Genomic DNA, 14,435 nt, shown 5'->3' on the forward strand with positions numbered 1-14,435 from the left:
GCAGATCCTTCTTGGTGAGGCTGAGTGGTTGCAGTTGCCTCAGAGGCTTGGAGTAACTTGATGAGCCACCATGGGTGGGGACCCAGCTACCTCAGGATCGGTCTTCCTACAGAAACCATGAGCCAAAGTTTCAAGGCAAAAGCTAGGCAGCGATGGGTGACTGGTAGGCATGCTCTGCAAAGGAGCTACCCTGAAATCAACACAACACCTGCTACTTCAGCCATCCTTCAAGTCTGCCATTTCTTCTCTCCCTATCAAAGAGGAGACACACGTGTGCAAATGTCAATGGGCAACATTTAATAATGTACACTGTTTACATGTCACTTACAGCATCATTTTCTTGGTGTTCAGTTTTTAAGCTTTAACCCTTGAGAAGCTTCCCCAAGGTTTCTGGGGGGTTGTGTCAGAGAAGAGCCTGGAACATGGTAGAGAAGGTGAGTCTACCTCAGATCTCACTGTCTGTGCCTTCCAGCTGGCTCTCCTGATGTCCTTTTGGGCTAAGGACACATTGAATTGCCTCCTGCCAGTGCCCAGAGACAAGAAGAGTGATACCTCCTTTGGTTCTTGCTGAAGAGAAAGGAATGGAGCTAGCAGGGCAAGAGTCCACCACTGAGCAATGTAAGTGAGAGGAAGAGTCCCATCGGCCATCTGGTTTCCTCACAGAGGAAGGAGATAGGTTTCCTAAGGCGAGGTTTCTCATGTTGAGAAAGTAGACATGGGTGTGAAAGGGCCAGTCTACTGGAAGGCTCTAGACACACAGCCAGGACTCCTAATCCCTGCTCTATCACCCATCCCTTGAGTGGCTCAAATGAGACCCCTGCCTCTGGACTGTTCTGTTCCCATTGTAAAATGAGAGGGGCAACTGGTCAGGGGATGACTCAACCCCCAGACAGATCAGTGTCCAGGAGGCTGGGCAGGGGGGAAGTTTCTGACCGGGACCACTGGTGGGAGATGGGACAGCTCTCCTCAGAGGGCCAGGCCCCCACCACTCAGCCACCGTGCCCTCTCTGAGGAATGCCCAGAGGAGCTGCTGTACCACAGGGGGCTGTGGCAGATGTCGTCCAGCCTGCTTCTAATGGTGTCTTGCAACTCCTCGTCACCCAGCAGGACCGCTGCTGCGTGGGCCAGCCAGAAGTATTCCGTGGCATCGTGGGCATCCTAACCCCATGGCAGGGGTAAAGAAGAGACAGCATTAGCAAGCATTTCCAGGACAGGCTGTGAGACAGTGCCAGGAGCTCTGGGAGCCCTATCAGCCAGTTCCCTGGGGAGCTCTTCCCCTACACCACTATGGTCCCCCATGATCCCAGCCCAAGAGCGGAATCTGGCCAGACTTGACCAATCTCAAAGGAGCACTGCCCTAGACCCAGCGCTTCAGAGTTGACCCATCCAGTCACCACGTGGGACCTTTCTGTGTGTCCTGGCAGAGAAAGTGGTCCTATTCCCTTTTAGATATAGAGCTGAAGGAGAGGAAGGGCAAGAAATAGAAGTAGAGGGCCCACCCTGGCGGCTCAGTGGGCACAGCACTATGAAGCTAACCGCAGCCAAGTTGAATCCTTAGCTGGGAGCTGACCCACATGCCGTGGCAGACCTCTCCTGACCCACCCACTGCTCCCCTCAGCAGTGTACTTCCTCTATTTGCCTGTCCTGCTCCTCACTCTGTCTCTGGTAAATTCTCTCACTGCCCCTGCACCTCTGGCCTATACCCCAGTTCTGCATGCATAAATAAATACATCTTAAAAGAAGAAGAAACAGAAGCAGAAACATCAGAACCAAGACATAGAGATAGGCGGGGAAGCTCCTGAAGACATTTCAGTAGCAGCATCCAAAAGAACTAGAAATTACATTACTCCTGAGCCTGCCAGTCTCTGTGTCAATACACTGTCATTTCTTTTGTTTAAGGTAGTGTGAGATGAGTTCTTGTCTTTACAATTCCTAGAGCCCTTGGTTCATGCAATTCAATCCCACATACTTGGTCTCTGAGCCACTTCCTGAGAGCTGCGAGACACAGTAACAGGGCTGGGAGTCCTTCAAGAACCTCCACCCGACCCTCAGCCCTCCTTGTATTCCCCAGGAATAAGCAACAGATGCATCTTTGGGTGAGATTCAAAAAGAGATGTCTGGTTCCCATTAACCCCCATAAGTCAATAATTAATTCAAGCCAGAAACAATGTCTGGAAAATAGGAAAATCACAGCAGAGAGCCCCAAATGCCCCCACGGGGCCAAACAGGCAGTCACCGTATTAAGAGATGAGGTTGGAGCTGGAACAGTCTGGGAGCTCTGGCAAGAGGAAGTCAACGCTTCCAAAGCCAGAATTGTAACAGAAGAAAGGACCACCTACACATTTCCAGGCGGAACAAGAAAAAAATAAGAAGTCCTAGATTCTACTCCAGCACAAGTAGGAGAATCAAGACCAAGCCCTTGTCAGGACCTAGGCTGTTTCCACTCCAAGATCTCATATCTCAACCTATTTTCACCTCAACATATGTTTATCTCAACATATGTTTATCTCAGATACATGCACCTAATTTTAGATTTCTCCAAAAATATTGATGTGTGTATGTAACGTTACAGGAAGTGGATGTGGTTGATCAGTTAACTTATAGCATTTTGCAGACATAGGAAAGATAAGCTTCCCCACAAATATTTAGATAAGCTTTTCCCAGCCCTTGTCACCTTGGCTTATGGAGCTAAAATCAATCAAGATCCCGTGGGCTCGATAGTTTCAGGAGAAACTATCACCTTACCTGAAATTACTCAGACTTAGGGTCATCTCCAAAAATCACCATATTTTCAGTGACCTCTCTCTTTGGCAGGCAAACATCTAGAACATCTGGTTTCTCACATGCCTCACTCTCTCTCACTCTGACCCCCACCTCTCTTCTTGAAGCTCCAGCCCCCTAGACCCTTCTTAGCTCAGGATATAAGTCCTCGGTCTATCCCATTTATTCTAGAATTAACATCCATGTAACTTCTCCCATTAAATTTTTTCTCATAATTTATCTAATGTGAATTAGTTTGCTTGACTAACCTGAGGAGAAACAAGAGGGGTCCCCTGTGCCCCTAAACACGCAGGTAAACATTAATGTTGGAGGTGAAAGGTCTTTGTTTTGGGGCTCACTTGTTATTTGGGATGTCATATGTTTCACAGGACTCTCAGGAGCTCAGCTGAGCTTCTGAGCAGCATTGCCATACCATTGGTGGATGACGTGGGCACAGAGGTCGAAGAAGAGCAAGGAGAATGAGGAGCTGCGGTCAATCTCCAGGCAAAGATTGGAACCCTCTGAGGCCTCCAATATAGCCAGGTAGAAAACCATATGGGGGCCACCCTACGTCTGACACATAACTCCCTGACTTGGTTCTCAACTCTGCCCCAAAGGTTCAGCATCCTAAGGCTAGCTGGTAGTTCTTGCCCAGAGTTGAAGCCTGACTCTTACCTTCAGCTGCTGGAAGGTGAGTCGGCCAAGGCGGTAATACACCTTGGCATAGTATAGGGCCTCCTTGGGGCTGTGCAGAGGGGCTGGGCAGAGAGACAGCGTCTTCAGGTAGCAGTCCTCGGCCATCTCATACATGTGCAGGGAATAGTACACAGTCGCCAGACGGTGAAAGGCCACCAACATCTGCCTCTGATCCCCTAGGAATGGAAGACAGAGAGGGATCTACAGACAAGGCTTCTCATCATTTGTTCACGCATTCATCCTGGACAGCTTCTTTTTGGGTATTTTTTGTTTTCAAACTCCCTTGTCCATGTTTTCACAGTATAAAATTTCTCCCCTTGAGATAAAAAATGGGGGAGGGGCAGTGCCCAGGACTATGGTGAAGGCACACGGGTGAATCGGTGATGGGAAATCCATGGGGATTACAACTGAGATGGAAAAAGGCACAAAAGGATGCTAAAACTATAAAAAAAATTCTCTCCTTGGGTATAGTCACCATAGTTTTCCCACCCACTGAAGTACCCACAGTGCTCCAACACCCTCCCTCTTGTTCTCTCCCTTCTCCCTACCTTTCCTCACCCCCTTCCTGTCTGAGATCTATGATCTGCTTCAAGGGTTGGTCTTAACAGTTTATCTTTGTCTTACCTTTATTTAGTGTCTCTGGATTCCACATTTAAGTGAAACCATCAAGAATAATCTGTGAAGCTTTCTGAAGGTCTATTAGAGTCAGAGATTAGATTGGGGACATCAGGGACAAAGTAGAGAGACCTTACCTTGAGGAGGCCAATGGTCTCCTAGAACAGAGACACTGCTTAAATAATCTTACAAAGGCAAAAATTGCACCTGTGCTAAATATGATATCAGGGTTTGGAGCAAGTCACCCAAACCCAGTACTGGTGGTTGTACTTGTTACTTTGAATTAAAGATACTTAAGAAAGAGCTGGTTAAAGAAGACATCATGACCCTCCGCCATCTCCCTGAAAGCAGGAAAGGCTCTCTGTCTCTGGGCCCAGAGAGACACCGTTATTGCCAAAGAGAGAAATTATGTAAAACAAATTCTGCCGGGCCCTCCCTGGTGGTGCAGTGGATTAAAGCACAGCACTAAGAAGCTAAAGCCACTTCAGCATGAGTTCTAGAGATGACCCACATGGTGCAGCAGACCTCTCCTGTCTTGCCCACTGCTCCCCTCAGCAGTGTACTTTGTCAGTCAGCCTGTTCTACTCCCTGCTTTCTCTGGTGAATCCGCTCACCACCTCTGCACCTCTGACCTGTACCCCAGTTCTGTATGCATAAATAAATAAATCTTAAAAAACTCTGCCACTTCTTCATGTTAGCACCTCAGCTCAAGAGTTTCTTGGTCATTTATCCAAGTTTACTATTTCTTTCAGCTTTCATTACTTCTCAGAATCTCATGTCTTGAGGCTCCTGTATATATGAACTTAAATATAGTTTTCTCCTGGTAATCTGTCATGTCAATTTAATTATTAGGCTAATGAAAAGAACCCAAAAGGGTAGAAAGAAATGTTTTCTCCCCTGCAGTTACCAAAGAAAAGCATAGCAGGAAATGCTTTTCTCCCCTACGGCTACAAAAGAAAAGCCAGGGGCTCTCTAGAAGAGTGAGCAGAGTGTAGTCAAAGTTTTCAGAGATGATTCCTGAAGAAAATTTTCTGCAGATGTCCCTGGAACTTGAGTTTCTAGAGAAGAGTGCTTTCCAAATCCCTGTGATGGGTCACATACGATGACTGTCAAGACTAGCTTGACAGAATAGCTAAGAATCTTTTCGAACTACCCAAAGGTGTATAACTAACAATGACCCACAGTTTGTTTCTGCAGGGAGTTTCCTGGGGCGGTCCTCCTAGTCACCTCCGTCCCTGGCCAGCTCCCCATCTCAGATAAGCTACGAGACCCACTCATTCTGGTTTTTGTTTTTAAACATGCTTGTTTTACATTGATTTCCAATAGGTCTATGACTTGTTTTGGTTTTTGGTAGGTTTCATAACTAATTTCTTTAATACAATGTGGCCTTTTAAAGAGAACAAAAATTTCCAATTGTGTGTTTGGAATACTTGCAAGGTAGCTGTTTGATGCAATCTAAAAATATCACTTTTAGGCTTCAAAGGGCCAAAAGGCACACTTAAAAGAAAAAAAATCTCTGATATGGAAAAATCCAGTCCCAGGGAAATGTGTGAAAGGGTCATGCTAACCTCCTTTCAGTTTTTGCCCAGGGACAGATAACAGAGCTCAGAGAGGGAACTGCCCAAGCCCCCAAGGCCTTTCCCGGGATTGGCAGAGAGCAACCCCTCAGTTAGGTTTCTGCAGTAAGGAAAATGGTAGGGATAGAAGGAGGAGAGCAATTAAACACTACAAATATCTCACACCCTTGATCATACCAGAAGTCCCTTCTAGAATCTTCACCCAAGACTCCATTTGCCCAACATCTAATCCAGGTTTATCTCATCAAACTGCATATCTCAAACACTAACAATTGAGATGAGTTTTTTTTTTTTTTCCTTCAGTCTTTTTTTGTTTTCTGTATGTTATTCTCTAATAGCTTTTGGTATAAGCACAAGTTATGTCAGCTAAGTAGTGAGTTAAGTTCCTGGGAATCCACCATGCACATTTTAATACTTGGGGGAGATGTGCTTTTGACTAAGCACTGAGCAATAAAAACGTTAGGGCACAGTCCTTTGGGAGGTGGGGGCAGGGGCCCTTGTTGGTGCGGAGAATAAAATACCATTTACCCTGTGTTGATGAGCAATTCCAATTCTACTATAATAATAATTAATGCGGTGCTGATATCAAGTACGTATTTTACACCAAGCACGATACCCTAGGCGTCACACAGATTATCATTGCTCCTCACAACTGCAGAAGATGTGTTCTTACTTTCATCCTGATATCATTTGCCAGTGACAGACTTGGGGCTTAGAGACATTAACTAGACATTAATTGACTGTTGGACCCGGGATCTGAACCCACAAAGTCTGATTTCAGAGTGTCTGCTGTCACTGCTTGGCTGTCCCTCCTCAGGGAGTGTTTCCCCTTCCATTCAAACATCAGCAGGAAAAGCCACCTACCTGTGACTGTACTGAGTCTGGCAGCCAGAGTAGCAAATTCTAGAGCCTTCTCATAGCCTTTCAGGCTAATCTGCAGCTCGGTCAGTTTGTTGAAAATCCGGAGCTCCGTTCTCAATGCCTTCAGCCTCCTTGCCAAAGGAATAGCCCCAACCTGAGAACACAAGTGGAGGGGTTCAGAACATGCCTCTCCCAAATAGGCTGCTTTGAGATATGGACAGCTAAAGGCAAGTTGCACCCAGCCAACTCAGGAAGCCTTTTTCTGTCTTTCCCTTGATTGTGTTAAGTAATTTGTATAGAAAATACTGTCCAGGAAGTGAGCTATAAGTACAAAAACCCGTAAGTACAAAAACAAAAACAAAAACATGTATATAGATGCTAAGTGCAGTAGACTGGGGGACACTTAGCACAGACTGGGTTCAAAGTCTCTGTGCCCCATTGTTCTGTAGGCTCAGGAAACATTAGTTAGCAAACATTTGCTCTTCTCCTGTTCCTGTGAATTGCCTTCCTTCCCTTTGAAGTCCCAGATGCCATCGCCCAAGATTGCAGATATACCTCATGTTGCCTCTCAGGGGTTCCTGGGTCATTGTGTGGCCTCCCCTCCCCCCACATGGTAATTAAATCTGTTTGTCTTCTGTTAGCCTATTTTATGCCATTTTAGTCATTAGAACAGCCAAGGAACCTACAAGAGTAGAAAGAAAGAAAGTACTTGCCTCCCAGCGATAGCACAGGACTCTGAGCCTAGGCAAGACTCATGGTAAAGATGGACTCTGAGAGGTGTCATGCCTTAGGCAGGGCTGTGCCACAGGTGGGTGGCAGTGGCTAAAAGCAAAGGATGACAGGGATGTTTCCAAGTGTGACTTTCCTTAATCCACTCATCTAGTCCTTGCTCTTGGTTGCTCTGCACAGAACTCAGAGGTAGAATAACTAGAAGTCATCAGGCCTCCTAAAACTGGAAAAGCTGAATGTGGGAAGGAGGAGATGACTTTCCAGGGTCACATGGGAAGTTATTCCTCTCCTAGCTACATGTGCCCTCAGCACCATATCTCCAGAGTGGGCGCATGTGCTACTGGCATGGTGTCTGAGAGTGCCCAATAAATGGTCAGTTCTATTACTTTTATTATGATAGATTTGGAGGCAGGTCAATTCACCTCTCTGAGCCTTTATTTTCTCATCTATAAAATACATATAAAGATAAGCACAACAGTCGGGAAAGTGCTTCCTGCTCTCCCCGCCCCCCCAGCTCAGTGCCTAAAACTTACTGAGTGCTTGATAAAAAGTGGGTTTGATACTGGATAAACAATTGACAAGTGAATGAATATCTTAATAAGTAAAAATATTAATCATGGATGAACAACAAATATGATTTTTGAAATTCTGTTAACTTCGGGTATTGGTATTATTTATTAAGCCAACCCTTGTTATTTTGCCTCATCCTCTGCAATAATAGCTTTGAAATTATGGATTAGATGAACTGGTGTTACACATTTTTAATTTTTAAAACTATATTAAAATGCATGCTTGATATAAACATAGTAAAAACATTCATTCATGACCCCTTTAAAATCATCTCCCACCATGCCACCAGCAGTACATGAAAACATTCTGGAAAGCATGAAGTGTGCTACACTTCAATGCATACAGAAAGGTGATGATTAGAGTGTGTTTATCAAGCACAAGAATGATAAACTGTAGCTACAGCCTTCTGGAGAGTGCAATACAGAAGAGAGGACATTGTGGGCATTGAGAGGAAGGGAAGAAAAAGAAGCACCAGTCAGAGAAGGGAAGGGGTCAGATCCGAGGCCCCAGTCCACATGGACCTCAGCTTGCCCAGCCCGTGGGAACAGGCACCCAGGACTCACCCGGTAATACTCTACCGCACGATGCCTGCTGCGGGTCCCATTGAAGAACAAGTCACCTGCTTCTTCATAAAGCTTAAGAGCCAGGGAGGGCTCCTCTGACTTCAGGGCTTTCTGGATTGCAGCCTGGGTAGAACAAAGATGGCCGTCAAAGAAAGAAATATAGAGAGGACTTCTAAAGACTTACAGGATAAGCAGGCATATGATAATGTCCCATTAGTTTAACCTGCTAAAGCACATCCATTCTGAGTCGCTCTCACACTCTCGGGGCTCTGATCTTGCCATGGGGGTCTCTGATCTTGCATCTCCTCATCATGCTTGGAGAGATTACTTTGGTAACCCTAGAAGTGAATTTTTTTTTTTTGCAGTTCAAAAATGGATGTTTTGTATTTTAATAGTTAAGCAATGTGTTTTAGAGAAACAAGACTCTTAATACACCAAAACCTGTGCCTCCAGGTAGTATCATTGAATGTAAAAATCTAAGTTGCTGTCAAGTCAAGTAAAAGGAGGGGAGTCAATAATCCTACAGAAGATATGGCCCAACCATGACTGAGGCTTGGAAAACAGTTATCTAGGCCAACCCTTCCAGATGGAGAAACTGAGGCTCGGGAAAGAACGAGAAACTTCTCCAAGGTCAAGTTGACATCATCAATTAGTAGAAATCAAACACTAATGTTTTGTAGCCCATTGCCCTGATAATACCCAGGAGAAAAGAGAAAGAAATCCCTTTCTCTCCAACAAGGTATGTCTTCTCGTGTCTAAACAGAGTGCCCCAAGGCTCTGCAGCATCACCCCAGGACCTCAAAAGTCTGCGGTGGGGACAGCCCCAGAACCTCAGGTGGCAGTCCATGGTGGGGTGGGCCTGGATCCCAGTCATAGCATGTGACCATGAACTGGATCTGAGTCTGAGTCCCCCAAACAGCTCCCTTGGGGGCAGTGAGTGATGGGCAGGACAGCACTGTCTGTACTCTGAAAATGCTTCCAGCTCTGCCATCGAAGAAGGTATGATATTCTAGAGCTGAGAGGAATGCTTTAAGCCAAACTACCATCTTTACTACTCACTAGCTGTTAGACCTTGGGCAAGTTATTCAAACTCGTTGAAATTTGTTGGCAAGTGGGAATTTCCTTAGCAATACCTGCTGTATTTGTAACGAGAATTAAACTGCATCACGCATGTGGTACACTCAACAAAGCCTTGGTGTGCTGGAAGCCTGCAACACATACCACATCAGGCTTGGCAGAAGTGAGTCAGGTTTAGGTAACAGAATAAAGGGAATAACAATGGGAAGGAAGGACAGATAACAGGCCTCTTTTGATATAACAAGTGTCGTTACATATCAAAAAAAGCAGAAATATTGTACGGGTATTCGTAGTAATAATAATAATCCTATTTATTAAGCATTTTCTAAGTCCCCAGCATTTAATAAATGCTTACTATGTGTGCATATTTATGATAAGTCATTTCTAATCCTTAAGCTAAGAAATGAAAAAAGCTGAGATAGCTCAGTAGCAAGCCCATAGTCCCAAGGTACCCAACTGGCAACCACGTTACGTGGTGGTAGGCTGGTCTGTCTCCAAAGCCCAGGCTTTCTATCACCACACTAGACCATAACTCAGACTCTGAAGGTGTGCAAATAAAAGAATCCCAAGAGGCAATCATGTTGAAACCTTCTATATATCAACCCTGACTTTAATTCTGTTACCTAAACCTGACTCACTTCCAAGCCTGATGTGGTATGTGTTGCAGGTTTCCAGCACACCAAGGCTTTGCTGAGCGTACCACATGCGTGAGGCAGCAAACCGCACAGTCAAAATAAGTGTGTGTGTGTACTAGTATCATTTAAAGGAGAACCATAGGGAAACCAAACAGAGGATGAGGAAAAAGGCAGAACTTACAGCACACCATAGAGCTGAGGTACACAGCAGGGAAGGGGAGGGAGAGGGATCAAGGCAGGGGCGGTAAAAACACAAAGGACTGAGGTGATGGATGGATCACAGGTGCCACCACGGGGGGGGGGGGGGGCAGGGTGGGGCAAGGGGAGATTATGGGAACAACACCAGAGGAGAAAATCAAATATTATACAAAAATGAACAACAACAATATAAGAAAATTTTAAAATAGATTTTAAAAGATGGAGGTGAAAGATGATCAAGGCAAAGAATCAAAAAAATAAGGGGCGTGTCGTGTGTTTGTCGGGAAGATGGCTGCACTCACGTGACAGGTGGGCGCCCCTCTATACATGGGACTCAGAATCTGCGGTTCACCCCGCCAGACCTCCCTGGGTTCAGGCTTGTGCCCAGAGAGCTGCCCCCACCCTCCCTCAGAGGACTTGGCATGGATATTTCCTCTCTCTAGTTGCAGCCAGTCACTTTGGAGGGGACAACTGTCTGCCCGAAAGTCCCGAGTCAGCAGTGGCGCCAGCGGAGACCCACCTGCAGGTACAGCTCCACCAGCTCGTCTTCCTGCATGAGGTAGTGGAGACGCCCCGCCCCCAGCCAGGCCTCAGCGGCCTTGTCTCTCTCTCCCAGATCGATGAAGATTCGCAGGCTCTCCTTGATGCAGGTGAGAGACCTCCTGAGGGACCTGGAAGGCAGACATGGACTCACAGGGTATGAGGCCTCAAGGGGACCTGGGACTTGCTCAGCACAGAGGAAGCCAAGGCTCTGGGAGTGAACAATATGTCATCATATAGACTTTTGAAGCCCAGATCTGCTTCAATCAGCCGTGTGATCTTGAGAAAGTATAGCACCTTTTTGTGCCTTAGTTTCTCTATCTGTAAAACGGGCATATAATTGACTTGCCTCTGAGGCTCATTGGGGGGGTTAAATGAAGTAACAGAACTAGAGTATTTAGAACAGTACGTAGACTAAGCACTTGGTGAATATTTAAATGCTAGTTATCACTACTTTTTTTTAAGATTTATTTTATTTTTTATGCAAACAAGAGCTGGGATGTTGGCCAAAGGTAGGAGGGGGTGAGGTGAGAGGGTGTGCCAGAGATAGAGTGGGGAGCATAACAAGGGGGATCTACTGAAATAAGCTGCTAAAGGGAGCAGCAGGTGACAGGAAACATCTGCTGCGCCATGTGGTCAAGTCTCTGGCTGGGGATCAAACTCAAGCTGCAATGGCTGCAGCTAGCTTCATAGTGCTGAGACTTAACACCCTTGATAACTAGGAAGGCCTAGTTATCATTATTATTATTACAACCCATGATCTATCGCTTGTTTGACTATATTACAGAATTGTTTGGTCATAAGCCCTTAATAAGCAGTAAATGCTAGATGTGTATTTATCTAATACATGCACAAATAAATGACCACGGTGATGACTTTGATCTTTGTTTAAGAAGGACAAGCAAAGGACAAAAGTTTTTAAAGCTGGTGCTTAACATAGTATTCTTGACTTTTCTGGAAAATTGTCTTATGTAGAAAACCCTCCTCCATGGCAGGGATTAATGACAAAAAGAGGCAGAGGTAATACAGAGTTGTGCAGATTCAGAATTCTAGAATAAGGCCAAGTACTGGAAATCATCCAGACAGTAGTCTCAGCTCCAACAACATCAGAATGAGCTGGAAGCTTTTCAGACACACAGGAGCAAGCAAAGTCACCCCATTTGTTGACATGGAGGCTACCGAGGGCCAGTCTCTAGCAGGGGCTCCATGTGTGGCAAGTCCATGTGTGGGCTTGAGACTTGCTGATCTCATCCAATCCCCTTATGGCTTGTGCACAACTGGCCGAAAGATGAGAAATGACTGCACTAGGCAGCCCCCCACACTGGTGAAGATCGAAGCCAGAACCCCCTTCTTTGAGTTCCAGCCCAGGCCTCATTCCACCACACCTCCACTCTCAAACCCAATTCACAGCCCACCTGCATCAGCATTATTCAGGTTCGCTGAAAACACAGACTCCCGGGGCTGACTCTGCATGAGAACCATTGTGGTTGCATACCAGGAATCTCTATTTCCAAGACACACAAGACATGTCCAGGTTATGCTAAGACTCAAGGAAGTGTGAGACCACTGCACAAAACTATGCGAATCCTTCTGGACACTTAGGTCATTCATTGACCAGTCTGTGACCAGTTAGTAGGGCTTCAGCAGATGTAACCATCACATACTTGAGCACAGGGATGGAAATAAGCATTGCCTTTGACTAAGAAGGCCCCACCTGAGCCTTCTTATCAATGAGGCAGCTACTGTACTAGAGAAAGTTCCAGACTCTTGACCCTTCTAGGCTCTGAGAAAAAAGTGCCTGATGTTCTCTATAGGCCTTATGACATAAGATTTACTGCATCAGGATGAGGATTTGTCACCCTCTCACCAGGCTGCTGCTGAGACTGGACTGCTGAAACTGGGCAACTGCAGGCAATGCTGGAGTTCTTGCCCACCTAGGACAGAATTCTAGAATCTGTGCAACTCTGCATTACCTCTGACTCTTTTCTTTCTTAATCCCTGCCATGGAGGAGAGTTTTCTACATAAGACAATTTTCCAGAAAATTCAAGAATACTGTATTAAGCACTAACTTTCACTACAGGAAGCCCTGCCTTTCTCTAATCCACTCTGTACCCCCAAACCTCAAGCAGTGTTGAGAGCCATGGCAGGACTGGCTTCCATTACTCTCCCCAAACCCACTGAGAGATCTGATGGAGACAGACTGAAGCACATCCTCCAAATCCTGGTTTCTGGTCTGTGTTTATTCCCACTTGTTCCCTGGGAGACTTTAAGGCTATTTTCTCCAGACCCCCAGGAAACAAGATTTGGGTTAGGAGAGAAGCCATCTCACAGTGTAGGCATTTGTTTCTTGGATTATTCTCTCTTAGATCACTGTGTCTATGCACGAGAGACAAGTACCTCTCTCCAGGAAATATCCCACGGGGGTAGGGACAGAAGGAAGAGGAAAGGGTTTATGGTGACCCAGCTACTCACAAGCACTAACAAGACTTCTAGAGCATTGAAGGGTTTCCCAGAGATCACTGCGGCCTGCCAAGACTCACACCTGATCCATCACTGCCAGTAAAACACAAGTTGTCTTTATGATTTTAAATTATGAGGTAGTTGGCAACTTCCTGGGTTCTTTCCCATCAATACTTTACCTCTGTCAATCAATAATCTCTGCCTTATGACCCACCAGATGAGTCAGTGGCTTGGCCTGGAAAGGTTCCTCTAGTTACTCCCTGAGACCGTAGGTTAAAAATGAGGAGCATGGCTGGTGGAATAACACGGGGTAAGCCTGAGCCCAAGTCTTGTGCCTTCTGGGACTTCCCCGACAGAGCTCTCCATCCGTAGCTGAAAGTATCCTCCCCTTTCCTTCAAATCTTGCCATCTCTCCTATTAATATGTGCTGTCTTTGACCTCAAGCTTTGTAAGAATGGAAATCCCCTGTGGTATGTTTATTAGTTGAAGAATTCCATCCATGACATCAAAACCCACTTATATTCTTCCTAGAATAACTCAGTTCTAGGGGAAAATATTGTTCCTGCAGATACATTTCTTTATGTTCTTTTATCAGACAGTGAAAACCTCATCCAGTTTCCCCCTTTTCACCTTAGCTACCAGGAAGCTTAGCGCTAAATTATAGTTACCACCTCCAGGTGCATGGACACACCTGCTTCTCTGTGTCTGTTAACTGGCCTTTGTTCTTTTGTCTTCCTTTTTTCTCAAATAATCTGTAGAAGTAGGTGATTCAAACAAAACAAAATAAGGCGTGGGCCCTCCCTGGTGGCGCAGCAGGTTAAAGCACAGCACAAAGAAGCTTAAGCCACTAAAAAATATCCTAGCGCACTATGGTGATGGCACATGGGTGATTTGGTGTTGGGAAACCCAAGGGGACTGCAACTGAGATGGAAAAATGCACAAAAATATGTAAAAATAAAGTAATATATTTTTAAAAAAAGGAAAAAAAATCCTAGTGCAGATCAACTTCCAACACCTCCAAAACTCTACTCCCGCATAAAAGCAATGACAATCCTGGTTAAAAAAGAAAGAAAGAAAGAAAGAAAGAAAGAAAGAAAGAAAGAAAGAAAGAAAGAAAGAAAGAAAGAAAGAAAGAAAGAAAGAAAGAAAGAAA

General features: G+C 45.4%; 1 protein-coding gene across 2 annotated transcripts in view; it reads right to left on the minus strand.

The window, feature by feature from the left end:
• Positions 1 to 289: 289 nt before the first annotated feature.
• SH3TC2 (SH3 domain and tetratricopeptide repeats 2) overlaps positions 290 to 14,435 on the minus strand; it is a 65,895-nt gene continuing 51,749 nt past the window's right edge. For both annotated transcript variants that reach the window (XM_012728043.1, XM_012728044.1), the window contains exons 13-17: positions 10,802 to 10,952; positions 8,372 to 8,494; positions 6,513 to 6,663; positions 3,436 to 3,632; positions 290 to 1,158 (exon numbers count right to left, since the gene is read on the minus strand). In XM_012728043.1, coding sequence (XP_012583497.1) covers positions 967 to 1,158; positions 3,436 to 3,632; positions 6,513 to 6,663; positions 8,372 to 8,494; positions 10,802 to 10,952 — 814 coding nt within the window. In that variant the 3' untranslated portion in view covers positions 290 to 966. The remainder of the gene's footprint in view (positions 1,159 to 3,435; positions 3,633 to 6,512; positions 6,664 to 8,371; positions 8,495 to 10,801; positions 10,953 to 14,435) is intronic.

The sequence above is a fragment of the Condylura cristata genome, unplaced genomic scaffold (genome assembly GCF_000260355.1).
Source record: "Condylura cristata isolate star-nosed mole 26May11 unplaced genomic scaffold, ConCri1.0 scaffold00021, whole genome shotgun sequence".
Taxonomy (NCBI): Eukaryota; Metazoa; Chordata; class Mammalia; order Eulipotyphla; family Talpidae; genus Condylura; species Condylura cristata.